Source organism: Symphodus melops (genome assembly GCF_947650265.1).
Source record: "Symphodus melops genome assembly, chromosome: 6".
Classification (NCBI taxonomy): domain Eukaryota; kingdom Metazoa; phylum Chordata; class Actinopteri; order Labriformes; family Labridae; genus Symphodus; species Symphodus melops.
This window is the reverse complement of record NC_136696.1, coordinates 8496607-8523920: the sequence shown is the minus strand read 5'-3', so window position 1 is coordinate 8523920 and position 27314 is coordinate 8496607. Positions and strand designations below refer to the sequence as shown.

At 39.1% G+C, this 27314-nt stretch overlaps 1 protein-coding gene across 1 annotated transcript in view; it reads left to right on the top strand.

Moving 5' to 3' along the window:
• The window catches only part of necab2 (N-terminal EF-hand calcium binding protein 2), a 122317-nt gene that overhangs the window by 49696 nt on the left and 45307 nt on the right, over positions 1–27314 (top strand). Inside the window, exons 6-7 of the mRNA XM_079347247.1 lie at positions 13756–13892; positions 15231–15355. Coding sequence (XP_079203373.1) covers positions 13756–13892; positions 15231–15355 — 262 coding nt within the window. The remainder of the gene's footprint in view (positions 1–13755; positions 13893–15230; positions 15356–27314) is intronic.

Below are 27314 nucleotides of genomic sequence, written 5' to 3'. Positions count from 1 at the left end.
TAAAATAAATCCAGTCATGTCTAACAAAATGACATAATATGAACTAGCCCGCAACAGATTTCTGTATTTTTACAGTGTGAAAATGTGCAGGGTGAATGCTCAGAGAATTAACCCCCCCCCCCCACACAAAAAGACCCAGCACTAGATCATGATTAAATAGACTTTTCTATTCTTCTGACTCCTCAAAGCACTTTAACACTGCAGGTCTCACCTACACATTCACACTGATGGCAGAGGTTGCTGTTGAGTGAGACCATCATAAGTAACTAATCCCATTCATATGCATTCATACACCGCTGACAAAGCAGTGGGAGCAATTCAGGGTTATGTGTCTTGCCCAAAGACACATCGGACATGTGGCTGCAGCAGCTGGGGATTAAACCCTCGACCTTTCATCTGAGAGATGACAACTCTACCTCTGAGCCAGTCTGTACAGATTAGAGTGTACAAATAGGTGAAAATTTATGAGAATGCAGGAAACAAAATGTTTGTTGCTAAAAGTTTCCCCTGGACTGATGAAAACAACTATTTCACAGCAAATTTTTATATTCTTTGTACAAGAATGAAGTAAGGAAATAGGTCATATTAATCATCTTCTCAAGCGGTCTGCAGCTCTGCAGGAGCATTAAGTGCCTTTTTGTTTTTAGAATAAACTTCCTACTTTCAACATTCCTGATACTTTCACAAGGATGCCATGGACTCTGTCTTTGATTTCTTCCCGTTACCTGCTGTTGCTCATTAACAACTAGATGACACTTTTAGAAACATATTTAATTAACCTGGTGTAATTTTAAAAGCCTTTAATTAAAGAGCACAAGCTGGTTACAATGGCAACTGTTGCCACCGAGGCAGGATACTTAAGGACAGTTGTCATGGAGACCAGTAGACTTGTCAGTCTACATCAAGCCAGGTTGTTAAAAAAACAGATTGATATTCAGCAAACTTCAGCCAACGTGTTGTATATGCTGAACCCTGAAGTGTTGCTTGTTGGACGGACTATGGTCTTAATTTGACAGCTCCATGCTTTCAGGTTCCTCTTGTTACACTTCTGAGACAACTCCTTCTTGTGTAAAATGGAAAACTTGTCGAAAAGGACACTGACAGTCAGTTTTTTTTGCTGAGAAAGGTTTTGAGAAAGCCCTCCTTGCATGAATGCATCTTAACTTCCACATCTCGCTACTCATAATCCCAGGAGACACCTCTGTATGTCATGATTTCCAAGGTGTTTGGAAACAAATATGTAATCCCTAAGGATGTAAAAGCATGTTTTAAAATGCTTCTTAAAAATGATGGTTGTTTCAACTCTATCTCTCTCTTTATTCCCATCATAGTCAGATGTGATTTCCGAAAACAATTTTTAATTGGCTCTCCAGCAGGTGGAGATTAAGTTACAGCTCCTCCCATGAGGTTGTGTGTGTGTGTGCGTGTGTGTGCGTGTGCGTGTGCGTGTGCATAAGTGTGTGTGTCTACTACAAAGAGGGAAGAGGGAGAATTAATTAAACCTCTTGTCCCGTCTGTCCGACATAAACACTGTTTAATGAGCCACTCTCATTAGCACTTTATAATTTCAAGCTTTCACTAAACAAGGCCGAGTCTCATTGACAACTCTACATAAATACACACACTTGCAGCAACACAGTCATTGTTTTTCTTGGACTAAAATCCTGTTAAGGCCATCTTTAAAAAAAAAATCTGTTCAGGAGATTGTTTGGTGCTGCTGAGTTACCCTCCATATGCTTTTCAACTACTCCTCGTCAGACTCCTCCTCCTCATCTCCTCTTCTTCCTCGCCTCTCTCATCTTCTCCTCTTTCATCTCAGCTCTATTGTCTTCCCCCAACCCCCAAGGCATCACAGCTTCCCCCAGCTCTTCCTCCTCATCCTCTCCTTTCTTCATGAAGATTAAGGTGAAGAGGATCACGGATAGAGGGAGGCAATTTGATCGGTACACAATAAGGAGTGGGAAGGATAAGGAGAGTAAGAGAGGAGGAAGATCGATGGAGGAGTCTGGGTTATGGGAAGAAAGGAAAGAAAGGAGAAATAGAAAGAAGAAGAGGAGAGTAGGTGTGGCAAGAGGTTGGTAGGAAGTGAAGCTGATGAGGAACATAGGATGAGATAGAAGTCATTGTTACATCCCACAGTGTTGGAAACGAAAAAAATGGAATGAGGGTTAACGTGTGTTATTTCGCTTTTCCACTGTTAGAATTATGTTTTATTATAATGGTGTCCTGTTCCTGTCACACAACAATATATCATGCTATTTTGGCCATACTTATCAGGTTATAAATGCATCAATTATATATTTCCTTCAGTTTTCCTGAAGGTCAGTATGCAACGTTACAAATATATACATATGTAGCAGATATCTAATAATTTGTAAATAGATATGTAGATGATTAGTTTCTGAAAAACAAAAAAGGGTGAAGTCAAACTCCCTCTGGATTTGTTGTTTTAAGCTCTGTGTTCACACTAATGGGATAGGACTTTCTTCATCTTGATAATGGTCACCTCAGTGGCTCAGAAAGGGGGCGCAGTTGGCCAAGCGGTTAGTTCGCACCCCATGTACAGAGGTAATCAGGCGATACTGGGGTTCAAGTCAGACCCATTTGTCCTTCGCTGCATGTCATTCCCCACTTTCTCTCCTGACCTTCTGTCCCATCTAAATAAAAAAGGCAATAGCAGAAGAAAAATCATGATAAATAAGATGCTCAACATGTTTTGTACATATTCTTTTTAGGTGAACCCCTGCCTGTTCAGTGGTTAGCCCTGCAGGGCAAGAGAGATGGTTTCCTCTACTCAGAGACACTGTTTGCAGAGTCATAATGGCCGAGCGTCATCAGAAGAGTACGAATTGCAGAAAAACCAACAGAGTACATCTGAGCATGACAGAATGTTCATTTTCATGTTTCTATTTTTTCTAATACATCATAAAAAATATATCATGAAAAGGTCCTGTTTAATAGGGAGACAGTAACATATCCAACCAAAGAAATCCAATCCAATCTCAATGCATTCATTTATAGCTCAATAAACTCTGGGAAGATGAGTTAGTGGAGTAAAAAGGATCCCCTATGAGGGCACCATATAAATTACATAAATGGCAGGTGTAATAATTACAAATTAAGGATATAGGTGATAGTACCATTGTGCATGGGCAGCAGTGTCCCGCAGTGTCTGTTTGTCAGGCTTGTGTGTGTACTTAGCCACCTGGTGTCAGGAGTTCACTTTAGGTTGGAGTTATATATTGTATCTAATTACTAAGCGTGCTGTAAACCCTGATATTAAGTGTACATCTCAGCCCCTGATGCCTAGTTTCCATGGTAACAAAGGAGTATAAGGTACAGTAGCCCAAGTGCTGGATCTTACAAATGTTTAAGTTAGAATTAGAGAATTAGGAGGGAGGAACTGAGAGAGATAATTGTAAAGACAAGTATGGGTGAAGAGGATTCTTTTTTAAAGGGCATAAAAAGCAAGAGCAGAGCGATAGTAAGAAAGATAAAGAAGATGAATTAAGTTAAAAGTTAGCAGAAACTGACATAAGTGTAACAGAATAAGAGTTTATAGATCAGTAAAAGTTCAAACATTGACACAAGTTTGAGAGGTCAAAAAGGCAGCTCGACTTTCATGGTTGCTTTCAAAGTCTGAAGGAGGAGGAAGCTCAGCTGCTCCGTGAGTGAAACTGACAACCATTACATGGTTTCATTTTATCTTTCTGTAATTCTGCTGTTCATTTAGAAGACTGTTTTATCCAAAGTGACGTACATCAGAGAGGAAGTACAACACAAGCAAGGCTCTAGAAAGGAGGAAACAACATCAGCAAGTGAAGCAGAGTGGGTGGGGGGGCTAAGTTTATTTTAAACTTACTATAAAATTATCAAACTTGAATATACTCTGACATAAGTTAGTTAATATAAAGGCTCAGAGGTGAAGCCCTAAATTTGGTTTCAGTGACAAAAATGGTGACAGATTAAATGGTAAACAGACTTGAGCTTATTTAGTGCTTTTCTAGTCTTCTGACTTCTCAAAGTGCTTTTACACTGCAGGTCACTCCTACACATTCACACACCGATGGCAGTGGTTGCTACTGTATATGTTGTAAAACCATCAGAAGTAACTTATCCCATCAAGGAGCAATTTGGGGTTAAGCGTCTTACCAAGGATACATGGAACATGTTGCTGCAGGAGCCGGAGATCTTTGTTCTAACAAAGGACATATTAAAGTAATTGATTTGAATTGCATGTTTGATATAAAAAAAACAACAATACATTCAGAAAATGGATTAGTTCAGTGAGGTGTATTTACTTAAATAGTTGTTTTTTTTACATCCTTACTCTACAGATCACAATGACACATGAAGATGTCTGTTTTTTTAATATGAGGGAGCATCCCCAAACAGAACTCAGAGACAGTAAGCTGCCATACTTGTTATAGTAGTGTGACAGTATAGGGAGTGAATGTGTTACGTTACAGTGACGTGTCAGATGTTCACTGCTCATGTGTACTCTGTTAAGGCATTGTTCAAGAAAAATGTATGACCAAGTATGCAACTGATTGATTACATCCATAGCGTGTCTCCCATATTGGTTAATGATGTGTACATGAATAAAGTGTGTGCGTGTGTCTGTGCGTGCGTGCGTGCACGAGGGTATTGCACTGTATGTGATAGTGAGAAAAAGAGAGGGTGTGTTGTGTTGTTGTCGGTTGTGTATGCTGACTGATGAGGTTACACCCAGAGTATGAATAATGCAGAGGGACTGTAGGAGTGAGAAAGGGAGAGTCAGTGTGTATCAGTGGGAGGGGGGGGGAACGGAAAGATGGGGGAACGGGTAATTGGCTGAAAGAAGAGAAGAACTCCACAGAGGGATTTCATGTAAGGTGCAGTCTAAGAGAGTAAAACACACATGATAGCTCCACATTTTACAGTATATTTACAGTGTATTGCCCTATACTTGCTCTCTACCTCCTCACTTCTTCCTCTGCGCACTTCTCTTCCTGTCTATCACTCTCCAAACCTCCTTCCTTTGCCATCAACTGTCACACTTTCTCTCACTCTTACCGTCCCCACCTCTGACAGGGACATCCATCCTCCACCTCGTCTGCCTCACTCCCTTCGCTCTTGTCTCTCTCTGAAAGCTGATGATGCTGGCTTAATATCTGAAGAGTCTGTGTGTTTGTGATGCCTATTAGTGAGCTTGCCGTCTGTTTAGAAACAAACTTAGGCATGTTGCCTGCTGTTTCACACACTTCCAACAGTTGAACCGCTCCAATAAACAGAACATTTGGTTATGCATTATCTTTTTCTATTTATGGAAAAGCTGTGTTCAATCCTGACTGCAAACACAAACTTCCCCCATTAATCTGAGGAGGATTAATTGCTGGTAATTTTAACGGGGTTGTGAAGTTTTTATTTCTCAAACGGTAAGGGTTCTCAAGTTAAATGGAACTGGATGAAAGCAAAACGTTTGTGAAGCCTTCCTTCCTTTGTAACTCTCATGGCTTATGTAAAGTTTGTGATGACAATTATAGCAGAGCGACCCCTTTTATCTTGTGCTGGCTGACAGATATAACTTGCCAAATTTGAACAGCTGTTTCTGAGGTGAATGATAATGACTAATAAGAAAAGTTTGGTCAGCTATTGCAAAATGTTGAGCTTATAATACTTTTTACTCTACATTAAGGGATCGGTTGTGTTAGCTTGTTCACTTGCATGTGAGTTCATCAGAAGGTGAAAACATGCTTGCCTCTGCAGTACCTACAGCATCATTTAGACAACAGATTGTCAAGCACCACACCTCTGTTTGTTGATCATGAAGATCATGCAATGCAATATCTGCTGCGGACATGCTGTTAGGACACAGTGTCATATGAGTCTATGCCAAACATGCAGGATGCTGAATAGCTATGTTGTTCCAGATACAATGACATTTCAATACAGCACCATGTTGGAAATATAGCACATATTAACAGTTAGATACTCTTAACTGACCAATCATGATTAAACTTGGGATATTTATCCATCCATCCTGGGGTTACGGATGGCTGTAGCCAATCATATAGCGCCAAACAACCAGTCACACTTAGACTGAGCAGTTTAGAGTCACCGATTAACCTATAACAGGCTTGTCTTTGAAGTGCCCAGAGAAAACACCCAGGCATGGAGAGGGCATGAAAACGCGACACAAAAAGGCTCCTGCTGGCCTGTGTGTGTGCATGTTGTTTGTGAGGGTGTGTTCCATATGTGCAGTTGAGGACTAATGGTGTACTCGAATGACTGACCACCCGCTGCTTTTACTCCAGAGATATCTACCAGTCCATTAGCAAGACTCTCAACTGATCGCATGCGCACACACACACACACACACACACACACACACACACACGGTATCCGCATGTGGTTGAACTTCCATTGGCCTATGAGAGCGTTTGTGATATCTGAGAGCAGCCATGACAGTGTGAGCAGAAAAGAAATTTCTCAGTGTAGCTCCGATATCATATACTGCTAAAATGATGTTACAAAGAGACGTATTGACTGAGGTTGCTAGGATACCATTTTAATTGGTGGATGTGTGAAGCCCAGGCAGGGCTGTGAAGGTTTTCCAATGTCGCGTGCCAGCTCGTAGAAAACTGTGCTTCCTAACATGAAAAGCTGCCATCCTGGCTGATAGAGACCTCCACAGTGTTGAGAGAGAACACAACATAACGTAAAACCATCACCTCCTCTTAAGGCCAGAAATCCAGATTGTTTTTAGTTGTCATGGCAAAAAAGACGAAAACAATAAAAAGTAATTAAAAAAGTCTAAAAATAAGTACGTTAGAAAGCCTCCAGAGAGCACACCTTGATAAGTTGAGATGTGATGTTTGCCTAAGCCTCAGAAGCCAAGAAAAAAAAAGAAAACATATGCTGAAAAATACATGCAGTTTTGCCCCTTCTTCTATCCTCTTTGCCTCATATCTGATTATTTGGTTTCTACTGTGCCAGCTTCTTAGCAAATCCCAAATTGGATTGCTTTGTGGTGGAGTGGCAGGTGTGATGTGACATGCTATGAGTAGACAGAAGGCCACAAAAAAGTCTCTAGTCTCAAGTATTTGTATTTATTTGCATGAAAAAAAAGGATGAAAAATTGACAACAAATCTCATTCTCAAGGAAGAGCTGGTCAAGACAAATAGAAAGTAAATCTATCTATCTATCTATCTATCTATCTATCTATCTATCTATCTATCTATCTATCTATCTATCTATCTATCTATCTATCTATCTATCTATCTATCTATCTATCTATCTATCTATCTATCTATCTATCTATCTATCTATCTATCTATCTATCTATCTATCTATCTATCTATCTATCTATCTATCTATCTATCTATCTATCTATCTATCTATCTATCTATCTATCTATCTATCTATCTATCTATCTATCTATCTATCTATCTATCTATCTATCTATCTATCTATCTATCTATCTATCTATCTATCTATCTATCTATCTATCTATCTATCTATCTATCTATCTATCTATCTATCTATCTATCTATCTATCTATCTATCTATCTATCTATCTATCTATCAAAAAGAGGGAGAACCATGTAAAAGGTTCATGTGACGTGAAAACAGCTTTTGTAAGCCCTTGTCTAAGAGCTGCTTGATAGGACTTTGTTTCTCTCCTGGGAGACTGATCAAGCTCCTTCAGGCTTAGCTCAAGGATAAGGGAAATTACAAGTGGATCAATACTAATACTTACATCCCCCTCTCCAAAAGTCTGTCTGAGCGATGTTCCGCCTGCGACTTCTTTAAAACATCCAGTGCTTGACACTCTAGTACTGGAACATGGGGTTGTGTATTGTGACATTCTGAGGCTTCAACCAAAACCAAAACCCAGTGAGGTGACCCCAATCATTGTGCTTGATGAAGTGTTCTATGAGAAGGAGAGCCACTCTCTGTCTCATCATGCAGTACTCTGTCATTACTGATTGGTAGGCAGAAGCTCGCCCATTGTCCTCTGCCCTCCCAGTTTGTAAAAGGAATGAAGGCTTTAATTTTACATTGCTTTATTAAATACTAACGGCTGTAAATGTCTTAACAAATATGACATACCTGAAAGGACTTACATGCTGTTATATTGCATTTTCCCGGTAATGATTGCATGGAGGATTTTCCTCAAAAGCGCTTTCTAAGTATCCATAAAAAAGATCTAAAACGGTTAATTGTCAGTGACATGAAGTCTTTTGCTGCAGTTGTCAAGGAAATTAATATTGTTCCATACATGTTTGGATTCACATAACCTATTTTCCATAAACATAATTAAACTTTGAGCCTGTCATAAGGGGGTGGTTGGTGGGCGAACAAAGAGCTGAATATTGAGAATGTCACATGAAACAGATCAAGCCCATTGAATAGGTAAACACTGTGACTTTGTACAAATTCAAACTAAATTAATTGATCAACTTTTTTGTTCGAAGTCACCTGACTATTTAAATTGGGTTATTTAAAAGGAATCCACTCCGTCCAAAGTCCTGTCATTGAAATTTAAATTCCCAAATTAAATCTTTGAATCTTTTAAATCAGATTTTCAAGTTGTGCATGTCTATTGAGGGTTAAGAAAAAAATGGGAGAAAAACGTTAACACTTAAGTAGTTTCAAACACAACCACTGACCGTTGGTAGACCAGATAGAAGCCACTGTTTCTTGTTTTATTCTGCACACTGTGCTGGAACATGATGGTTATGTTTAATGCCCATATTGAAAAGACTGCAAGAGAAAACACAGAGTTGTTCGGTTTTTGTATTTTTATGTTGAAGGGACTTTTATGCGACGGTCATTAGAAAGACATAGCTGATTACGCCCATCAAACAGAAGGTCTATAATTTTCATTTCCATCGCCCTAGGCAGGTTCTATGTTTCCATCTGACCATGAATATTAAATAATTTTCTATAATCACTGAACCTTTTCCGACCCCTTGTAATCAGCATCCGCCATCTTATCAACAAGCGTTGTTACACATATTTGTATCAGTGTGTGTGTTTGTGTGTCATTTTGATTGGGGGAAAGTTCTACAACTTGTACAGATGTGGGTGGGTCTTAACTTTGAACTAGGTTGATAAATATCATAAAAATATTTCTGTGTTACATTGATGTATGCTGTCCCTCTAGCTTAAGGAGGATTCATAATCCAAACGCTTTGAATGACCAATAAAGTACGTGTGATATCTACTGATTTAAATCATCAAATTACCTTGCATCATCAGACTTTAAGGAAACATGCTATACAGTATGTTGAAGTGCTGGCTTCTCTGTGAACTAATGATGGGTGTCTGGCTGCAGACCTCTAACACATTGCAGCATCCAGTATGGCTTCTACAATTCATTTAGTAGATGATTCATCCAAGCGATGTACATCAGAGAGTAAGCACAAGCAAGGATCTAGAAAGAAAGAAACAGCATCAGGAAGTATAACGAACAGCCTGAGAGTTTTAATCAGCATCAAATCCATCCTAAATATCCTCAACTTTATCGTCAATATCATTCACTGCACAAGTGAAATGAAAGAGCTGGGTCTTTAGCTTTTTCTTAAAGGTAAAAAGAGACTCTGCTGATGGATTCGAGTTTAGAGGTTTGTTCCACCAACCGTGAGGTGACAACAGAGAACAATCTAGTTTGACACTTAGGGTCCTGTGCAGGTTGGATCAGACGTGAACGTAATTCCTTTACAGGAGCGTACTGGGCAGAAGAGAATGTAGAACTGGATGAGAGAGTTTAGGAAAGGAGCAGCTCTTTTTGTCACTGTTTTATAAGTAAGCAGCAAGTGGTGGTGAATGGTTTGTTTAGTCCTGGGTTTGGCAGGCAGACGACAAACCATCAGGTATTACAGCGATGAAACTGACCAATGTGGAGCAGTACAGACACAACTGATTACAGTAGCTGACCTTGAACCTAGGCATTTTGTTACATGCTTTCTAGTTATTTAATATGTGTAGCTTCTAGGTCTTCCTGGTTTCTCAAGGAGAGAGGAAATACATGAAATGAAACCAAAACACATGAGCGCACTACACACACAGAGGCTTTGTGACGCTGCTGGCCTCGCAATAACTTCTACTTGATTGAATTTTTCAAATCTCATAAGAACTCATGTCACCTTCACTTAGTAGTAATGAAAAAACCTGATACTTAAACTGACTTCAGGGCTTTTTGCAGCCTTTGTGTGCTATTTTAATAAGGCTCGTATGACGTGTTGAAAATTATACTTGTGCCTTTCTCGTCAATCATCACAGAATCAGGCATGTTAATCGTTATCACCTATTGTTTAGAATTATGGAATGGTCTATATCTTTTAAATCTGGGTGAACAAATATTCATCGATAAATGATTTACCAAATTTTAAATGTTTTTAAGAATAAGAAAAATACATTAATCAGATGATTTTTTTCCCATCGAATATAGCTGAATAAATCAAAAAGATAGACACAAAAAAATCACTCTTCAAACATCAATTTTTGGAAATAGTATAATGCTCCAAAAGCTTTTGTGTTTAATTAACCTGATTTTACTGAGCACAGTGATGGCATTTTCTTCCTTAATTGATGCTGACAGTGAGGAATTTCCTGGATTGTCTTCCTGAGCTTTATATCAAAACATCTGTTCACATCTGCTGTGCATTTTTCTTCATTAAATTAATGTGAACATTTATGCGGGAAGTGGGTGTGTGGGGTGTGACATTTTATAACATACAATGGTAGCATTTAACACACAGCTTAAGAGTCATTGCTGGTGTGGCAAAAACTGGACATGACCTTGACAACTAATGTTGGTGTGTTTTGGGTGCATTAATAAAAACAAAAAAAAACAACCATTGATTGCTCATTTGTCCTGCGTTGAACTCACACACTGCGACACGCAGATCCTGGCAGATAAACACACATTCACACACACGCAGCTGTAACAAAGGCACGCGCTGCAGCTAATCACCTGGCTGTCTTCAAGGAGCCAGCGGAGAAAGACCATGTATCTCCTGGGTCAGTGATCTGTGTGAATTATAGATCACAGCTTTTCTATCCCAGGTTTTGTAGCCGGGCCCAAGGGACACACTCAGCAGAAGGATAGAGAGCATGATAGGCACGCACAAGATAGAGCGAGATATAGAGTGTGAAAAGATGGGGTGAGCTATAGAGCTAGTTTTTAAAATTAGAATTTACCATCTTGCAGAACACTATCTCTTTTTTTTTTTTTTTTTTTTTTTAATAAAAAGGCTCCCCCTGCTCTTTAGAATTACTTGTCTCATGTTTGGCTGATCTGCCAATGCTGGATTACTCGAAATCCTGTTGGCAAAGTGAGCAGTTGCTGTGTTTGTGCTAATCCATCAAGCATGTTGGTGAGGCCTTGAGTCTACTTTGTAACTTCATCCTGAGGCCCCTTTAATCGGATCCCTGAGAAGTTTAGAGACCTATATTCAAGAGATTAGAACCAATATGAGTTTTGATCATGAATCTAATATCTTGAATAAAAACTACAATAATCAAGTTACTAACATTTAAGCAAAGAACGAAATATAACTGACTCAGTCTGGTGTAATTGTCCAGGCAGATAAACTTTTAACATGGGCGGTTGTTACATAAAATAACATACTGATCCCAATTAACAATATTAAAGACATAAGCATTCTTAAATTAAACTCTAAAAGTTCTGAAGCGAAATCCTTAATCATGTAGTCATGGCGACTGCTTGTTTTACAGATGTTGTATGCTTTTAGTTAAATGCTGCCGAAAGCCAGAACGAGCTGACTGGACTATTCCAAGACTGCGTTTCCATTAATGTGTTTGTATGTTTGAGTGGATGTGTGTTCGTGAAAGTCATTCACTGTGAAAATGGAAGTCAATAAAAGCCTGTGTGTTTCTGTGTCTCAAGAGAGCATTTGTCTTTGATTAAAGCACAGTGAGAACGGCTGACTGCACAGGAACCTTAATTGTCTCCCTGAATCACTGCATTGTGACTTCTGACAGTAAAGCCGACATGACCGACTGACTCCGCTCTCTGGTGTACAAAGTGCAAGTAGTCAGTTGTGGCCTGCTCTTTGATAGTGAGGTTCTCATGCGTTTTTTTTTTGCTGTAACCGTCTGCAGCACCAGAAAGATGGTAGTGCAGTTTCTTGTGTCAAATGATTTTCGAGTCAGTTGTTATTTAAATAAGCCCCTTAGTAACTGTTGGTACATCTCCATTGTTAACCACAGTTACTGGTTCACTGCTTGAAATAAGTGCTATTTACTTCTGATTTCAAACAGACATAATAAAATGTAGTTTTTTAAATTTCAAGTAAATGTAGGGATATATAAATGAAATGTGCTATGAGCCCCCTCACACACAGGCTCACAAGACTTAAAACAAATTATTGGTGGTCTCTTAGGAACAAAGATTATGTCAAAAGTTACTTTAGCCAACTAACCCATAAAGGAAAACATCATACACATCAGCCTGCCCAGCGTCTTCTTCTTCCTCACTTTGTGTTTGTCCTGTTCTATTGCTTCATCAGCAGTTTGTTTCATACAATTCTCTTAAATCACAACTATGAGTTTAGTGAGAACATGTTTGCAAAATCCATCTTCTGAGAATGATTTTCCTGTTGTTTTTGTCCTTGCTGTCACCTTGCAAAGCTGTGTTTCCTGACTTTTGACACAACCTGGAATACTTTTTGTGAAAGGTTTCAAATTTTCAGGAGGTCAGACTGAGAATTACTTTATGGGATGATGATAGAGTTGATATTCCAGGGAGGAGATTTTTCATGAAAATGACTAAATAATGTAAGGTACTGTAGCTCTGCCATGGTGATGAGAGGTAAATCAGCAGCTCCAGTCATGCCTGAAGCAGCCAACTCCTCAGCTCGTTGACCTTGTCATCAGTGCAGCTCAGAGGTTCTTTAATGCTGTCATCAGGATTTCATCTTTTTATTCCTATCCTTGAGAGGGTCTTTTTTAGGTTATAAAACAATTTTTCAACCTGTCTAGTGTCCACATGAACAGGCCTATTATATCAGTCATGTCTGTTTCTGAATAGATTTTCTCTTCAAGGTTTCATTGCAGCATTTGTGACATTTAAAAGAGGTCAATGATGTGATTAATTGCCTATGGATCGATACGCCTGTAGACGAATGCTGCAAGAGCTCCAATGTTCAGTTTGTCTGTGTGAATGAACAGTTACTAAAACTGTGACTGATGACGACAACTCAGCGCTCTATTGATTTACACGCTTATTTGTCGCTTTTTAGTTGTGTTTACTAAGAAAAAGGTGAATAACATTTTAGCTTGGCCTCGAGACTCTGAACAGAAAACAGTTTAAATGTACAAAGCAGCACTTCTGACTCCCCATGGGCAAAGCTTTATACTCAGACTAAAAGGTTTACAGACCTTCAGGCCAAGGTCCTAACTATGAATCAGGGTAGACACTGAGGGGGAAGAGAAAGAAATGAAGCAGAGAAAAGGCACTTGCCTATTATCATTTTTGGTCACCCTGCAAGTTGCCTGTCCACCTTAAGCATCAAATTGATGCAAGGCAGGAACTCAGAGATTTTCGTAGAAATGTGAGAGTGAGAAACCAGGAGGCTCCGGTGCGGAAATGTGATGCTTGAAATACAAGACAAGTGAACGGAATCATTACTTTGGTTGTTGTTTTTTTAAACAAATTCTCCAGCAAAACTTTTAAAAGACATTTTGACATTCAACGTTTTGTCAGTCAGACATCACAAATGTATATTGTTTTATTTCCACAGGTTTATGAGAGAGGGACCAATGTGGAGCAGTTTGTGACCCGTTTCCTGCTGAAAGAATCAGCCAATCAGATCCAGTCACTTCTGAGCTCTGTCGAGAGTGCCGTGGACGCCATTGATGAGCAGCACAGCCAATCAGGGTGAGCCACAGGGAACCACCATGTCAGATTGTCATGTGTGCAACTAAGGAAGATGTTGATTGTGTGTGTGTGTGTGTGTGTGTGTGTGTGTGTGTGTGTGTGTGTGTGTGTGTGTGTGTGTGTGTGTGTGTGTGTGTGTGTGTGTGTGTGTGTGTGTGTGTGTGTGTGTGTGTGTGTGTGTGTGTGTGTGTGTGTGTGTGTGTGTGTGTGTGTGTGTGTGTGTGTGTGTGTGTGTGCGCGCGCATGCGACTGTCTTATTGTCTTGTGTGCCGCATTCATGTGGCGTCTGACACAACGGAAAAACGTAGTTTCCGAGTTGTAATATGCACATGCTCAAGTCAACTTTTAACAGTTACATGTCATTGATCTTCTTCATGGCATTAATGCTGTTTTTTGCTATTGTTACAACGTTCTGATTTTATGGACTGATGTGAACACACTGAAGTCGGAATTACAATTTCCCAACTCATAAACTTCGATCACTCGAACAACACACGAATGCAGCAATAGTCCTGACTCCTGCTCTCACACTGAACAAGATAATGGACCCGAGGCAAAGTTGAATTTGTTTCTGAAGGCAAGGTCGGTACACAATGAACCAAGGAAGAGAGACAGAGGTATCCAAATCCAATCGTGAGGCAAAGGCTCAGTCGTAACACTAGAAGGAGGTCAGAACTAAACTACAATCATTTGGAGACGCTGTGGTTTTTCCATAGGAAACATGAGGATAGCAAAAATGTCATTTAACTATTTAGTGAATATGGCACCTCTGTGTGTGTGTGTGTGTGTGTGTGTGTGTGTGTGTGTGTGTGTGCGCGTGTGTGTATGTATGCATCATGCTGGTATGCGTTTAAATCATGTTGTTAGCCATAATGGAAATGAGGTGGTGTGTCAGGCACAACCCTTAACTGGTTCCAAACATCAGTCACTCACACATATTTGAAGACACATAAACACTCACAAACACTCATACACTAAGAGAACAGTTCATGCTGTGTTCTCCTGGTTTCGCTAAACAGAGCAATCAGTACATCGCAGCAGGTTGTATTCCCAGCCGTGGCTCTTTGATGCATGTCTGCCCTGCTCTTATCTCCCTGCATTTCCTGTTTCTCCTCAACTGTCTTATCAATAAGAAGCTATATTCCCCCAAAGGATAGAAAAACAGATTCTCTTCATTTCTTGCATTTTTTATCAGCTACTGTCTCTCACCTGTTCTTTCTCCACTTACACCCATCAACCATTCAAGTTTTCCTTCACATGCTCTCTCTATTTTCCCCACAGCTAATTCCTTCTTCTCCCCTGACTTCATCACTTGTTTTCCACCTCCCTGTTTTTCAGTCATCTACCTGCCAAGGTCAGTCCAAGGGTGCCGGAGAAGCGGAACGAAAACTCTGTCCCTGACTACCCCCCTAACAACAGAGTCAGTGCCAGGGAGGCCGTCAGGACCATCAACACTGCCTCAGGTGACAAACACACACACACACACACACACACACACACACGTCTACTGTACACTGTACACCTCCTCTGATTTTATGGCTTTTTTTTTTTACTTCTGGGAAATCAGCAAACAAACTTTGAAAGCCACTGAGCAGTTTTCATTTTTTACAGGCTCTTATCATTACTTCACTGTGAGTAATTCTCTGTTGTAAAACACCTCAATCAGCCTCCTGCACAGGTCTGCTTCAACTGTCCTGCAGCTTTTAGAGCAGGAAAGATAAAGTGAGAGAAATTAGAGAATAGGGATTGGAGAAGTACAGGAAGGAAGAATTTGAAAGAAAGCTATGGGAGGCCAAGGGCAGAAGATACTCAGGAGAGCTGGTTCATGTTTTTTTAAAGTGTTAATGTCAGACATGTAAGACCTGTCATATGCTGAATAAAGATGTGCTGTGTAGTTCAATTTTTTAAAGGATTGTATTTTATGTGTTTGTGTGTGTGTGTGTGTGTGTGTGTGTGTGTGTGTGTGTGTGTGTGTGTGTGTGTTGTGTGCATATGTTTGCGTGTTTGTGATTCTCTTCAAAGATTTGAAGGACCCTTGTTGGTATCCTCTTCTTATCCTTCCTTTCTCTCTCTCTCTCTGTTAATCTGTGACAACGGTCCTCTCTCGCTGTCTCTCCCCCTCCTCCAGATGGTAGTTAACGCTGCGGCTTACGGTGGCCTTGACACTCTGCACCCACTCGAACAAATTGCTCGCACAAGAAATGACACTCCAAAAGTCTTTGAGATATGACATAACTTCATCACCACTCCAACTTCACTCATAGGAAGAATCAAAGTCAGAGACACCGTAAAAATGAAGTTAAAGGAAAGAAATAAAAGCTTCAAAAGGCAAAGTAAAAAAAACAACCCCTAAATCAATTACTCCCAAGGTGTTATCGACAACCGTCAGCTACTGTAAAGGTGTTCATTGCTGTTATCTCAGGGTCAGATGGTCATTTGGTCCACAGACAGCAGGCTGTGAAAAGTCAGTGTCTGAATAAAAAACACAGCACACTTTGGAGATATAATATACCGTTTGTCATTTACAAAGCAGCTGTTTTACTTGTCTCCTTTAAAAAATGTCGACCTGCTTTGACTAATAGAGAGCATTGTAGAAATCCTGTTTCCCATATCATGAAACTGTGGACAACCTGTAGTATTATTAGCTGCTCTCAGGAATTTTCTTCTCAACAAATTATTTGATAAATTTCCATAATACACTGTGTTTCTTCTCAACAATTTAAATGATATTTTTCCCTCATAGAAACATTTACTTAGATTTTCCAGCATTTTCAACTCCTCATCCTTTTGATCAAAAAGCTAAAAAGCTCCTTTTTCTCTGTTGTTGTTACATTGATCATTTCATTTGAACAAACTGTCAATAATCTACAGCAGGAAGTAAGGCATCATGCCCATGTGCATGTTTGTTTTCCTGTGTATTGAGGATACTGTATAACACAACTGGTAGTTCAAAAGGCGAGGCAACACTCAAATGCATCATCAGTTTAAATGACCATGAAGGATTTGAAAGAATTGTCTTTACATTAGTATATCTTTCAGATACGTATTTCAATCAAGACAGTCGTCATGGTTTCTGTTCATAAGTGTAGCTAATGAGCATCAACCTGCTGCAGCTTCAAACAAGTTTTACATCATGTTTTTTTTTCTTTTTTTTTTTTAAATCTGGACACCAATCTTTACTCTCCTGTAGAAGGAATGCTGTGAGGTGTTTACTTCAGTTTAGGTGAGGTCAAGTTAGGTTGCCGTATTTGTACACATATTTTAGTCTGGATTGCAGTGTGTGAGTCTTCTACATACAATCAACAGAGCAAGACAGACTTGTGTTTGCTCCCCTTAAGGCGACCCTGGGGTTAAAAACAACCCACAATTTGATCCAACAAAGCACAAAGTCAACCAAACAGCACAGGAAATAACATACACTACAGCCATAACGCTGACTTGTTAGACCTTATTGTTGAGGGTTATGATAAAATAAATCAGATTTGCTATCTCCTTATAGCACTAAACCTGTGCACGAGGAATGGATTTATCTTAGTTAAAATCATATTTTCCTTCATATGAACTTTAATTTCCAATTGCTGCCAGAACTAATAGTTTCTATTTTTATTTTTCAAAGGTGAATCTTTTGAACTGTTTGTCAATTAAACTTTGTTGGATTTCTTTGTGTCAGTAGAAAGCACAGTTATTCTTGAGGGTTCTACAAGTACAGCCGTCTTTATTTTCTCAGAAAGGAATTGGTGGTTTTGTATGTACTGGCAAAAATCCTCTTTTTACAGCTTGTTATACTGACAAAAATCCTCAAAATTATGGGTAGGTGTGAGTTAATCTAGCATTCATTAGTAAAGAGATATGAAGCTCCCATCTTCTGTCATTTAAGGCATGTTGCTCTGAGTTTGTTTTTGCCGAACTACAGCGTACATTCACCGTTTTTAGCTGTAAGGCAGGTCAACGTACACTGCTTGTGTGAAGCGTTCACAATCATATCAATCAATATGTGATTAGGAATGAGAAAAATCTAAATCAGGACACAAGAAATGGCCCATAGATTGTAAAAGATTGCTGCTTTTCTGAGATTTTAACTGAATGAATACTTTGCTCGATCCCACTGTTGTTGTCAAAGCCATTATTGATTTACTGAGTGATCACTGAAGCAGAATTGGTCGTCGTTGTCTTGATAAACACAATGTTCGATCTGTGGCTTTCACACTGCACTAAATCTGTGATGAAAATAAGCCCCACATCGTTATCTTTAACTAGTCACATAAAGTATAGACGCCCATTTTTACAAAACACACATATAGCCCCAGGTCCTGTTATGTGGGACCCATTCCAGGACACACTTGAACACAAAAAAACTAATTATTTTCACAAGAATAGATTAACCTCAAAACACGTTGTATTGTGTGGCCCTATACTGATGCAGTCCAGGAAGGACAGTGGAGTTTCATTGGGATGTCTACTACACACAGATTCTGACATTGCTGTCAAATTTGATGGGGCATGGCAGTGAAGGTTCTTTGTTCCTATACAGCCTTGAATCTGACAGCACGCTGCTTTTTACAGTTTTGTCCTATTCCTCTAAAAATATGTCCTCAGGCATGAAGCACACTGAGTGAAGACAAAAGACACAGATATAAATACACAGGAGCACAATAACTATAAATACACAATATAGAGAATAACAGTTATTCTTCTGTAAAAACCACTATTTTAATGCCCTCTAAAATACAGTAAAGATGTAATATTCCCTCTTTTCCACCTTTTCAAACAGTCCCCTATAGTTTAATTAAAACACCTGTGCTGTTTGTGACCCTGTATAAACCAGCTCTCATAGAACGCTCCGTTTTGGTGTGTGTGTCTCTTTAAATGCAATGAGCCACCACTAAGTTTTCCCAGAAGACATCAGAAGACAAATGGAAGGCCTGCACAAAAGTTTTTCTCTTGACTGGAGGTGGAGCCACCTGCTTAGCCACCATGACATTTTGTGCAATGCTTATTTTACATCATGACAACACACAGGTTTGAGTCCTTAAGCTTCATGGGGCTTTTTTCCAAGTAAGCTATTGATCAGGCTGTTCTTGGGGACCAATAAAATAAGATTTATTATCTTTTTAGTTGACTAGTATTTCCTTTAAAAGACTGACCCATGGTTTATGAAGTCTTTGACCCTGACCCTGACACATGTTAATGGAGACTATATTTGCAAGAGATGAGCCATGCCAGCGACAGCAGTGATAAAAACCAAAGGGCCAGGCCCCTCCTGGGAATGCTGTGTGTGCATTAAATATTAAACCAAAATACAAACCAGAAACCTAGTTAAACCTAGCTATAGATCATCTAATATGCAGTTCTTTGCTGAAATATTTGCTTTCAAACAAAGTAAAAAAAACTAAATATTATTTATTTTTCATGATTATGCTTCTCCAGTGAACCAGTGGAGCATCCTAATTAAGGAAGAGAGTCTGCACTAAAACTGCTAAGCTAACTACTTGCTGGGTTGGGTCTGCGTGACTTGTATTTGTTTGATTTTTAATTAAAAGAGAATGTTCATAGCACTGCTCAAAGTGCATTTTATATATAATAACTAAAGATACAGATGTTGTATCTACCCACAGACATCTTTAATATATTTGGAGAATGTGTCAGTAAAACACTGATTGCTACTGATTAATAGGCTCCGCTTCATAAGTTTCTCTATTTATAATGCATTTTAAATGCTGTACAAACATCTTAAAACTAGATAACACACTGTTTGTGCTTTATCTTGACCGCAGCTGAATTTAATTCTTTCTGTCCTTCAAAGTTTAATAAGAAGGACAAGTTAAACTCAAGTGACATTTAAAATGGTTGTTTCAATAAACACCTGAACCCCAGAAGTGTACTTCTTCTTTCAGTTATTTTAGTTCTGGTGGTGCATGGAGATAGACAAAAAAATGACTGATAGATACAAAGATGACAGTTCCAACTGACAGGACTCTCCGTTTTTATCTTTTCAAAGCCCAAACATCTTTCACCTGTCAGGGACATATTTAAGCTTACAGCATGTTCAAAAACGTCCAATAGCAGACAGGAGAAGGACATTATTTATGCTCTAAAGAAAACACATACTTTAGGTACTGTCCATGTAAAGGTTTTGCATTAAGGTTTTCCTCTTTTTTTTTTATGAAAGTGGTCACCTCTTTTGCCTCATCTTATAAACTCTTGATGGGCTTTCTTAAACCTCACAGCCCCTTTTACAGTGATTGTTGTAGATATTTTACACTAAATTATTTAATATAGTTAAATAATTGTAAAAATTGATTAAATCTATGTCTTATTTTTTGTTGTTGTTGAGTTCTAACTTTACGTCTAATATTTACAACAGTTATAATAACCAGAGAAATCCTGATTTACCTGTAGAGCCCAGGTCTTTTGACGCGGCCGCTATGAAAAGGCTAACCATGTCACAACATGTGTATCGTTACCATGGAAACACCAAATCAAAGACCATTGTATAAGGAGGCGGAAAGTACTACAGATAACATAAATAACATAATTTAAATAATTATCGGATACATTAGCTCATCAGTTAACGCCTGTCGTTCACTACAGTCAACTTCGAGACCTTTTTTCTGGTGGTGGGTTGTTGCAGACAGAATCGCTTCCTTGATTCCCCACAAGCCTCAACTTCATCTTTTGTTCGCATTTTAAATCAGAGCCCCCTTGTGGTGGAATTTACATACTTTGTGTTAAACTCCAACACAGCAGAAAGCAAGCAAGACACAGATGGTGATGTACAGCTGCTGGCAGGTTCAACATCAAACCAAATAAGCACTTTAAGTTTAATATGCAAACTATACATGGAAGTCATTTTGATTGTCCTTTCACCCAACATTAGATGGTGAAAGGCTTGACTTTTTTTGGACACTACCTTTTCATTAGGATAAACTTATGATTGATTAGAGAGGGTTGTTGTTCTAGGAAACAAGATATTTTGAATTGCTTGTAAGCATTGTCTCAGAATAGCTGAGGTCTATACAGTACTATTATTTCTTTAATTAATGTACTAAAAGAGGTGAATAAAGCAAGTTATTGTTAAGGAACTCGCAACCTGTGATTGACAAGCAGCTATCATGACATGACAACCTGTATTAGCTTAGCAAAGCTTTTAGTCTGTCTAATATGGGCGCGTCTGGCTCTAAAAAACAAGATGCTGTTTGCATAGGTGTGGCTTCATTATAAATTGTTGTTCATAAGACACTTGGTTCATTTCACGATTCTCACATCCACTTCTTACAATCGAGCCACTTTTCTCTGTAGTATTCATGACTATACCCCTCCACAGTTTTTGATGCCTTGCACACTAAGGCTTAGTGAAGTGAGTCATCTAAAAATGAGCTACAGCTTTCCTCTACCTGTAGCAAGAGCCATGATAATTGCTCCTCTTCCTGTTTCAAGTGTCCTCGGTCTCCCCAAAGCACATTTTCTGCTCTCCGAATCCAGGAATGTCTCAGAAAAGTCGACTGAAGGGGTTAACAGGGCCAAGTGTGTCTGCCCCAAATGCCTGTTTTTAGTGAAGTGCTCCATTTTTGCCCCAAGAGGCATCATGCAGAAAACTGTGGGCAGGTTGCAGACTTCACTTTGCCCAAGCTGAAAAGGCTCTCTGGGCCAGTTACAGTAGCCTGTCGTTCATGACCTGAGGGGGTAGCTACTCCTGCCTAAGATCTATCCATCTATCTCTTTGTTCCATGGTGCATGTCCAAGCCACCTCTTTTAATGTTCTGCAGCCCCCTGCCCCCCTTGATTTTTTTTCCAATCATTTAAGCATTTGATCATTTTGATGCTTGGTACAGATAAAACAAAAATGTACATTTAGTATTGTGGAAGTCTTTGCTCCCTTCACTATGCACTATGCTTGAAGATGTTGCATGAGAGACAGGAAGCAGATAACAAAAACACTTTTGTGAACACAAGTTTGAAGAAATTAAAAAATGGGCAACTAATAAATAAATAGACAACCATTGAAATAAGCACACAATGCTGCACTGGTCCCTACTAGTGAGCTCCATGCGGCCCAGAGCCAACTCCCTCATGCCACTTCTCACCTCCCACCACTCGTAAAGAGAAAAGAGAAAGGAGAGTCTGTGGAGAGATTTTTGAAGGAGAACAGGGAAGGCACAGCTGATGATGATGAAGGAGATGTTGAAGATGTTCCATATACTCATTAAAACTTCTGGCTGTAACGATGAAACTGCAGTATTGTAACTACCATCAAGCTCTAATAGGGATAATGTTATGTCAATTATCAATTGTCTGCAACTATTATACTATATATTGTCGTTTGAGAAACTGTTACTCTATAACACAGCTCCCACATGTTTCTTAAGTTTGTGTACTGTCTGATGGACTGTCTTGTTAAAATGTACACAGACCTCTTTGGATGACATGTCCTCATCAGGGAACAAATAATCCATAAATGAATTTAAATAACATTTTAAAGGTCCCATATGCTCTTTTTGGGGTTTATGTCTAATTTATGTTTCTACTAAAGTAAGTTCACAATCACTAATGTTCGAAAAAAGTGTATGTTTTCTCATTTACTGCCGCTCCATGCAGGCTCTCTCATCTGCCTGTATTTCCAACACTCAGAATCCCCCACGAAGAGAGAAAGAAAAGAAAAAAGTGTCCCCCATGTGTGCCAAGTCTGATCTGATTGGTCGGCCAATCTGCTGTCTTGTAATTGGTCAGTCGATCAGCTTCGTTCTCAGATATTTCCTGTCCCTTTTACCATATTGGAAGTACTACAGTCATTCTGAGGGGAGCTTGTCCTTGCAACAACATGACAACACACATTTTTATATTTTCAATTGGGGGGGGGGGGGGGGGGGGGGGGACCGAGTGTTTCATGCGACTATTGCTGCTGCTAACAAGAGGACGTAGGAGAAGCCGAATATCCACGGACTGAATTTTTGCACATAGATGTGCCTAAACATGCACAAGATACAGATATGGTGAATTCAATTTAAATATAGATTTCATATATATTGTACTCCATTTTAATGCAAAGTTGGAATAAGTCAATTTTATTAAAGTATAGTTTTATTCTGACATTCAATGTCTCATCAGTTATGAATGTGTCAAGGTAAATGTTTAAATAAAGTATCTCATTTTAAGTATGATTTTTTTTTTTAAATGCTCACCAACACTACAGTGATTTTTAAAAAAAACAACCTATTCATGTATTTCTATTGGGCATGTGTAAAGCTCATTTGAAGCAACATTTAAATACCAAAAAAAATTTGCATAAATGAATCTTATAATAGACATCCCTCTTCATTCTAACCCACACACACTATTCTTGGATACTTCCTTTGACTTTGAAACATCTTTAACCCAAAAAGAGGCAAAGATGGAGGAGCACTCTTTCTGGCACTCTTTTAACCGAATCACATTTTCCCTTTTTCCTCCTACTCTCAGTTTGTCTTCCTCCCCTCCTCTCGCCTACCCTCCCTCATCTCCTCTACGCTAAGGCTGTAAAGCAGCTGTGACAGCTGCGGACCTTGATGTCAGCTGCACTTTGTCTTGAGTTAGGACATGTCGATTGATTAATTACTCACAAATGCCCCACTGTTCCCCACCCCCTATCCCTGTCGAAAGCTCATCCACCTCCACCAATGGCTAGATTCAGAAATGTGAATCGTTCCTTTCTCATGTCTCATATTGAAGGGGGTTTTATCAGGTGTGTTTTCACTATGAATTGATCAGCAACTCTCAAGATAGAGGAGAACAAAGACAAAGCAGTCAGTGGGAGATGACTGGAATAAAAGAAAGTATGTTTAAGACAAGAAGTGAGAGGGGGGAACGAGAGTCAGGGAGCTAAAAATATCCAGCACCACCTTTAAGTCGCGTATGGAAAGTAACGTTGTTAGTCTGTTCAACACTTTACAGCATTTCTTCTGTCAGTTTCCTGAAGACTTTTACATCTTTAAGATAAGAGCTGCTCGTGATTCTGTGACATTATCTTTTTATTTTTAACAGATTAATTCAACGTTATATGTAATAACACTTTACTCAAACTAAAGCAGACCTGCTTTTCATTAGGTTTTGTAGTCTACTATGTTCAGTAGAAGTTGTGAATAATAAAATAAAACATTATTCATAGGTTAGTCCCTGTTCATTTAAGTATTAAACAATTCTATAACACAAGCCTGTTTAGCCTCTTGTTTACATTACAAACATTTAGGTGGCATTTCTTAACATTGACCAAAATCCTGAAGCACTCTCACTAAGCCACATGAAAACAGATTTGTTCGTTGGATCGTTCTGTTGCTCTACCATCATGTGACTAAATGTCCTTTGTCAGGGTCTGCCAAGCTATAGGGCCAAAATCCTGACAAACGTATGTAAAAAAGAAATCAACCAAAATATTCTGGATTTCGCCCAAATCACTTTGTCATTAAACGTGCTTCATGCACTTAGTCGCTGTTTGAGGTTTGTCTGCTCTGTGACGAGCTGGTTGAGAACATAACCTTGAGTGTTTGAATTCAACACTGAACCTCTCTGTTTGTGTTAATCAATGAATGTATCACTATCAAAGCTGTTACTAGACTATTCACAAGTAGGCGTTTAATGCAATGAAGCTCAAAGCTCCATCTGAAAGAACCTGTCAACCAGCGGACGTTTAGCTGTCACGCCGAGAGATGCCTGTCTCTTCTTCAGAGCTTCAGTATCCTTACACTTTACTGAGTAGAGGATCAAAGATGCAAACATGCTGACTCAGTAAAAGTTCTTCTTTGAGTGCTGATGGAAATGTGTGTGGTCATGAATGAAAGTATACTTTGTTTTCTATAGAGTATGAAAATATGGTCGCCCTAACACTGTGACGTTTTCTTAACTATAAAGATGGTTGTGCAGAAACTGAGGCACAAACTGTCACTGGGGAGAGTAAAGCCCAAATGCATAGGAAAATCGACAGCCTGTAAATATTATTCTGTTAGGTTTTGATTTGTTGGGAGGAAGAAATATAGAGAAGAGATGAAAGAGAGGTATCCATTTACAATGCTTGCTTCTGGTATTTTTACATTATTCCTTTAGCTTGCACCATCGGAAAAATTGTGTTTTACATATTCCTGTGCATATTCATACATTATTTATTATTCAAAATAGTGTATGCAGTTGCTCGTATCTATTTATAGTCTTTGCAGCTGTATGTACAAACCAGCTGTGCCTGCCATCACTTGTCTGTAATGGATAACAGAATGAAGCTGCCATATGTTTCTCCGTCTGTCAAGAGAGACGTATTTAAAAGCAGGAGAACAATAACTGTTAACTGATCACAATAACAAAAACATCTTTCTGATAGTGTATCTAAACTCATGAACTGGGTGATCACTGTTCCTCTTTCTTTGACAAAGTAGGTAACAGTATCTGATTAAACTGTAGATTTTTGTGAAATCATTGGCATCTAAAGTCAGCCGGTTGTTATTTAAAGGCGTCACATTTTGTCACTTTACTTACCGCCTCATACAGCCTCCATGCTCTGCACATAGGTGTTCTACTTAATCCAGTGTTAAACTAATCTACAGAAACATTTGATGGTCTGTCACATGGTTGGATGGACAGTATATCATAAAAAGCTTTGAAGGGCCTTTGGGATTCTAATCACAGGCTTTATGTCAGTGTTGATCATTTTTCAAAAGTAAAACAAATCATAGATGTTTGTTGTTGTTGGAGAATTAAAAGATAATAATAGTCTCTTAAACAGGAAAATACTTAGTCTGCTCTGACAGATAGAAATGGTAGGTAGTGGTCTGAGGTAGGAACTTTCAAAATAATTGCTTCAATTACATTTATTATGAGCTGCAAAGAGAGAATAGCAGTAATCTTGGTAAGTTAGGTTACTCTTGCAGATGAAATGCTTAAATGGTTGTTGGCATTTATTTTTGCACAGCTACACTTAGCAGCTTCTTTAAGGCTTGATGTATTTTTATTTCAAGTAAACCATACTTTAAAAATGAGTGGTGGATCGTACCTTGGCCACAAACATAGAAATAATACTGGCCTTAATCTATATCATAATAATGCTGATAATCCATGTTTTTGAAACCACAACAGACCACAGACAACCATTGAAATAAGCACACAATGCTGCACTGGTCCCTACTAGTGAGCTCCATGCGGCCCAGAGCCAACTCCCTCATGCCACTTCTCACCTCCCACCACTCGTAAAGAGAAAAGAGAAAGGAGAGTCTGTGGAGAGATTTTTGAAGGAGAACAGGGAAGGCACAGCTGATGATGATGAAGGAGATGTTGAAGATGTTCCATAAACTCATTAAAACTTCTGACTGTAACGATGAAACTGCAGTACTGTAACTACCATCAAGCTCTAATAGGGATAATTTTATGTCAATTATCAATTGTCTGCAACTATTATACTATATATTGTCGTTTGAGAAACTGTTACTCTACAACACAGCTCCCACATGTTTCTTATTTTGCTTGTGTACTGTCTGATGGACTGTCTTGTTAAAATGTACACTGACCAACTCTTTGGGTGACAGCCAAAGATGACAGCTTCTTGGTTTGTATTGACTGCTGAAAACTATTTCTCATGAAAGATGAACAGAAGAGAAAAATACAGAATAAACAGGGCCTAAATTTGAGAGACGAGACACTTAAGCACACTCAGTCTTTTTAACATGATTCAAATTATCAGATTTAAATACTGGGTTGACACTGAGTGAAAGTTAATTTAGGTAAATGCTGAACAACTCACATCATGTGTAATTGAGGAGAAAGATCTCCTGAAACCCCCACAGCTCTCTGCTACATTTCCCACACACTATGATAATTGAGCGGGACACTTATTTTGAAAGTCTATCGTAATGACCAGGCTTTTAGCTCCAGCTGTCTCCATAGTCACAAACCATGTTTTAGTGTGTGTGTGTGTGTGTGTGTGTGTGTGTGTGTGTGTGTGTTTGTGAGAGAATTTGAGGCAGAGGGAGGTAGCTCCTAATTGACTGTCTGTTAAAGCTTTTAATGAAGAGTGGGCAGCCGGCTCTCCAATTAACTGTGAGGGAGCCATCAGGGATCAAAAGAGTACAGCAGCTCAGGAGAGCGGGGGGGGGGGGGTCCACCGAGATTGGGGAGGACGTAGAAAGGAGAATCATGGTGGCCTAGAGGGTGAAAGGAGCAGCCTTTTCTCACTCCCTATTCCTTCAATACAGCAACTTGGTCATTCAACCAGTAGTTTCAATTATAATGAGATTGCTTCCCCCTCCCCCAACTGCCCCTCTGGGTGCTGCCCTCTAGCTTATGGTCGAAAAAAGGTGAGTAAGTGTGAAGGAGGCAAAACGACTGAAATGTGATTTTATTTTTCTGCATTGAAAAGCCTTTTTGTTTAAACGTGTGTCCACTCCTTGTCTATTTCTGAGTGCATATTTG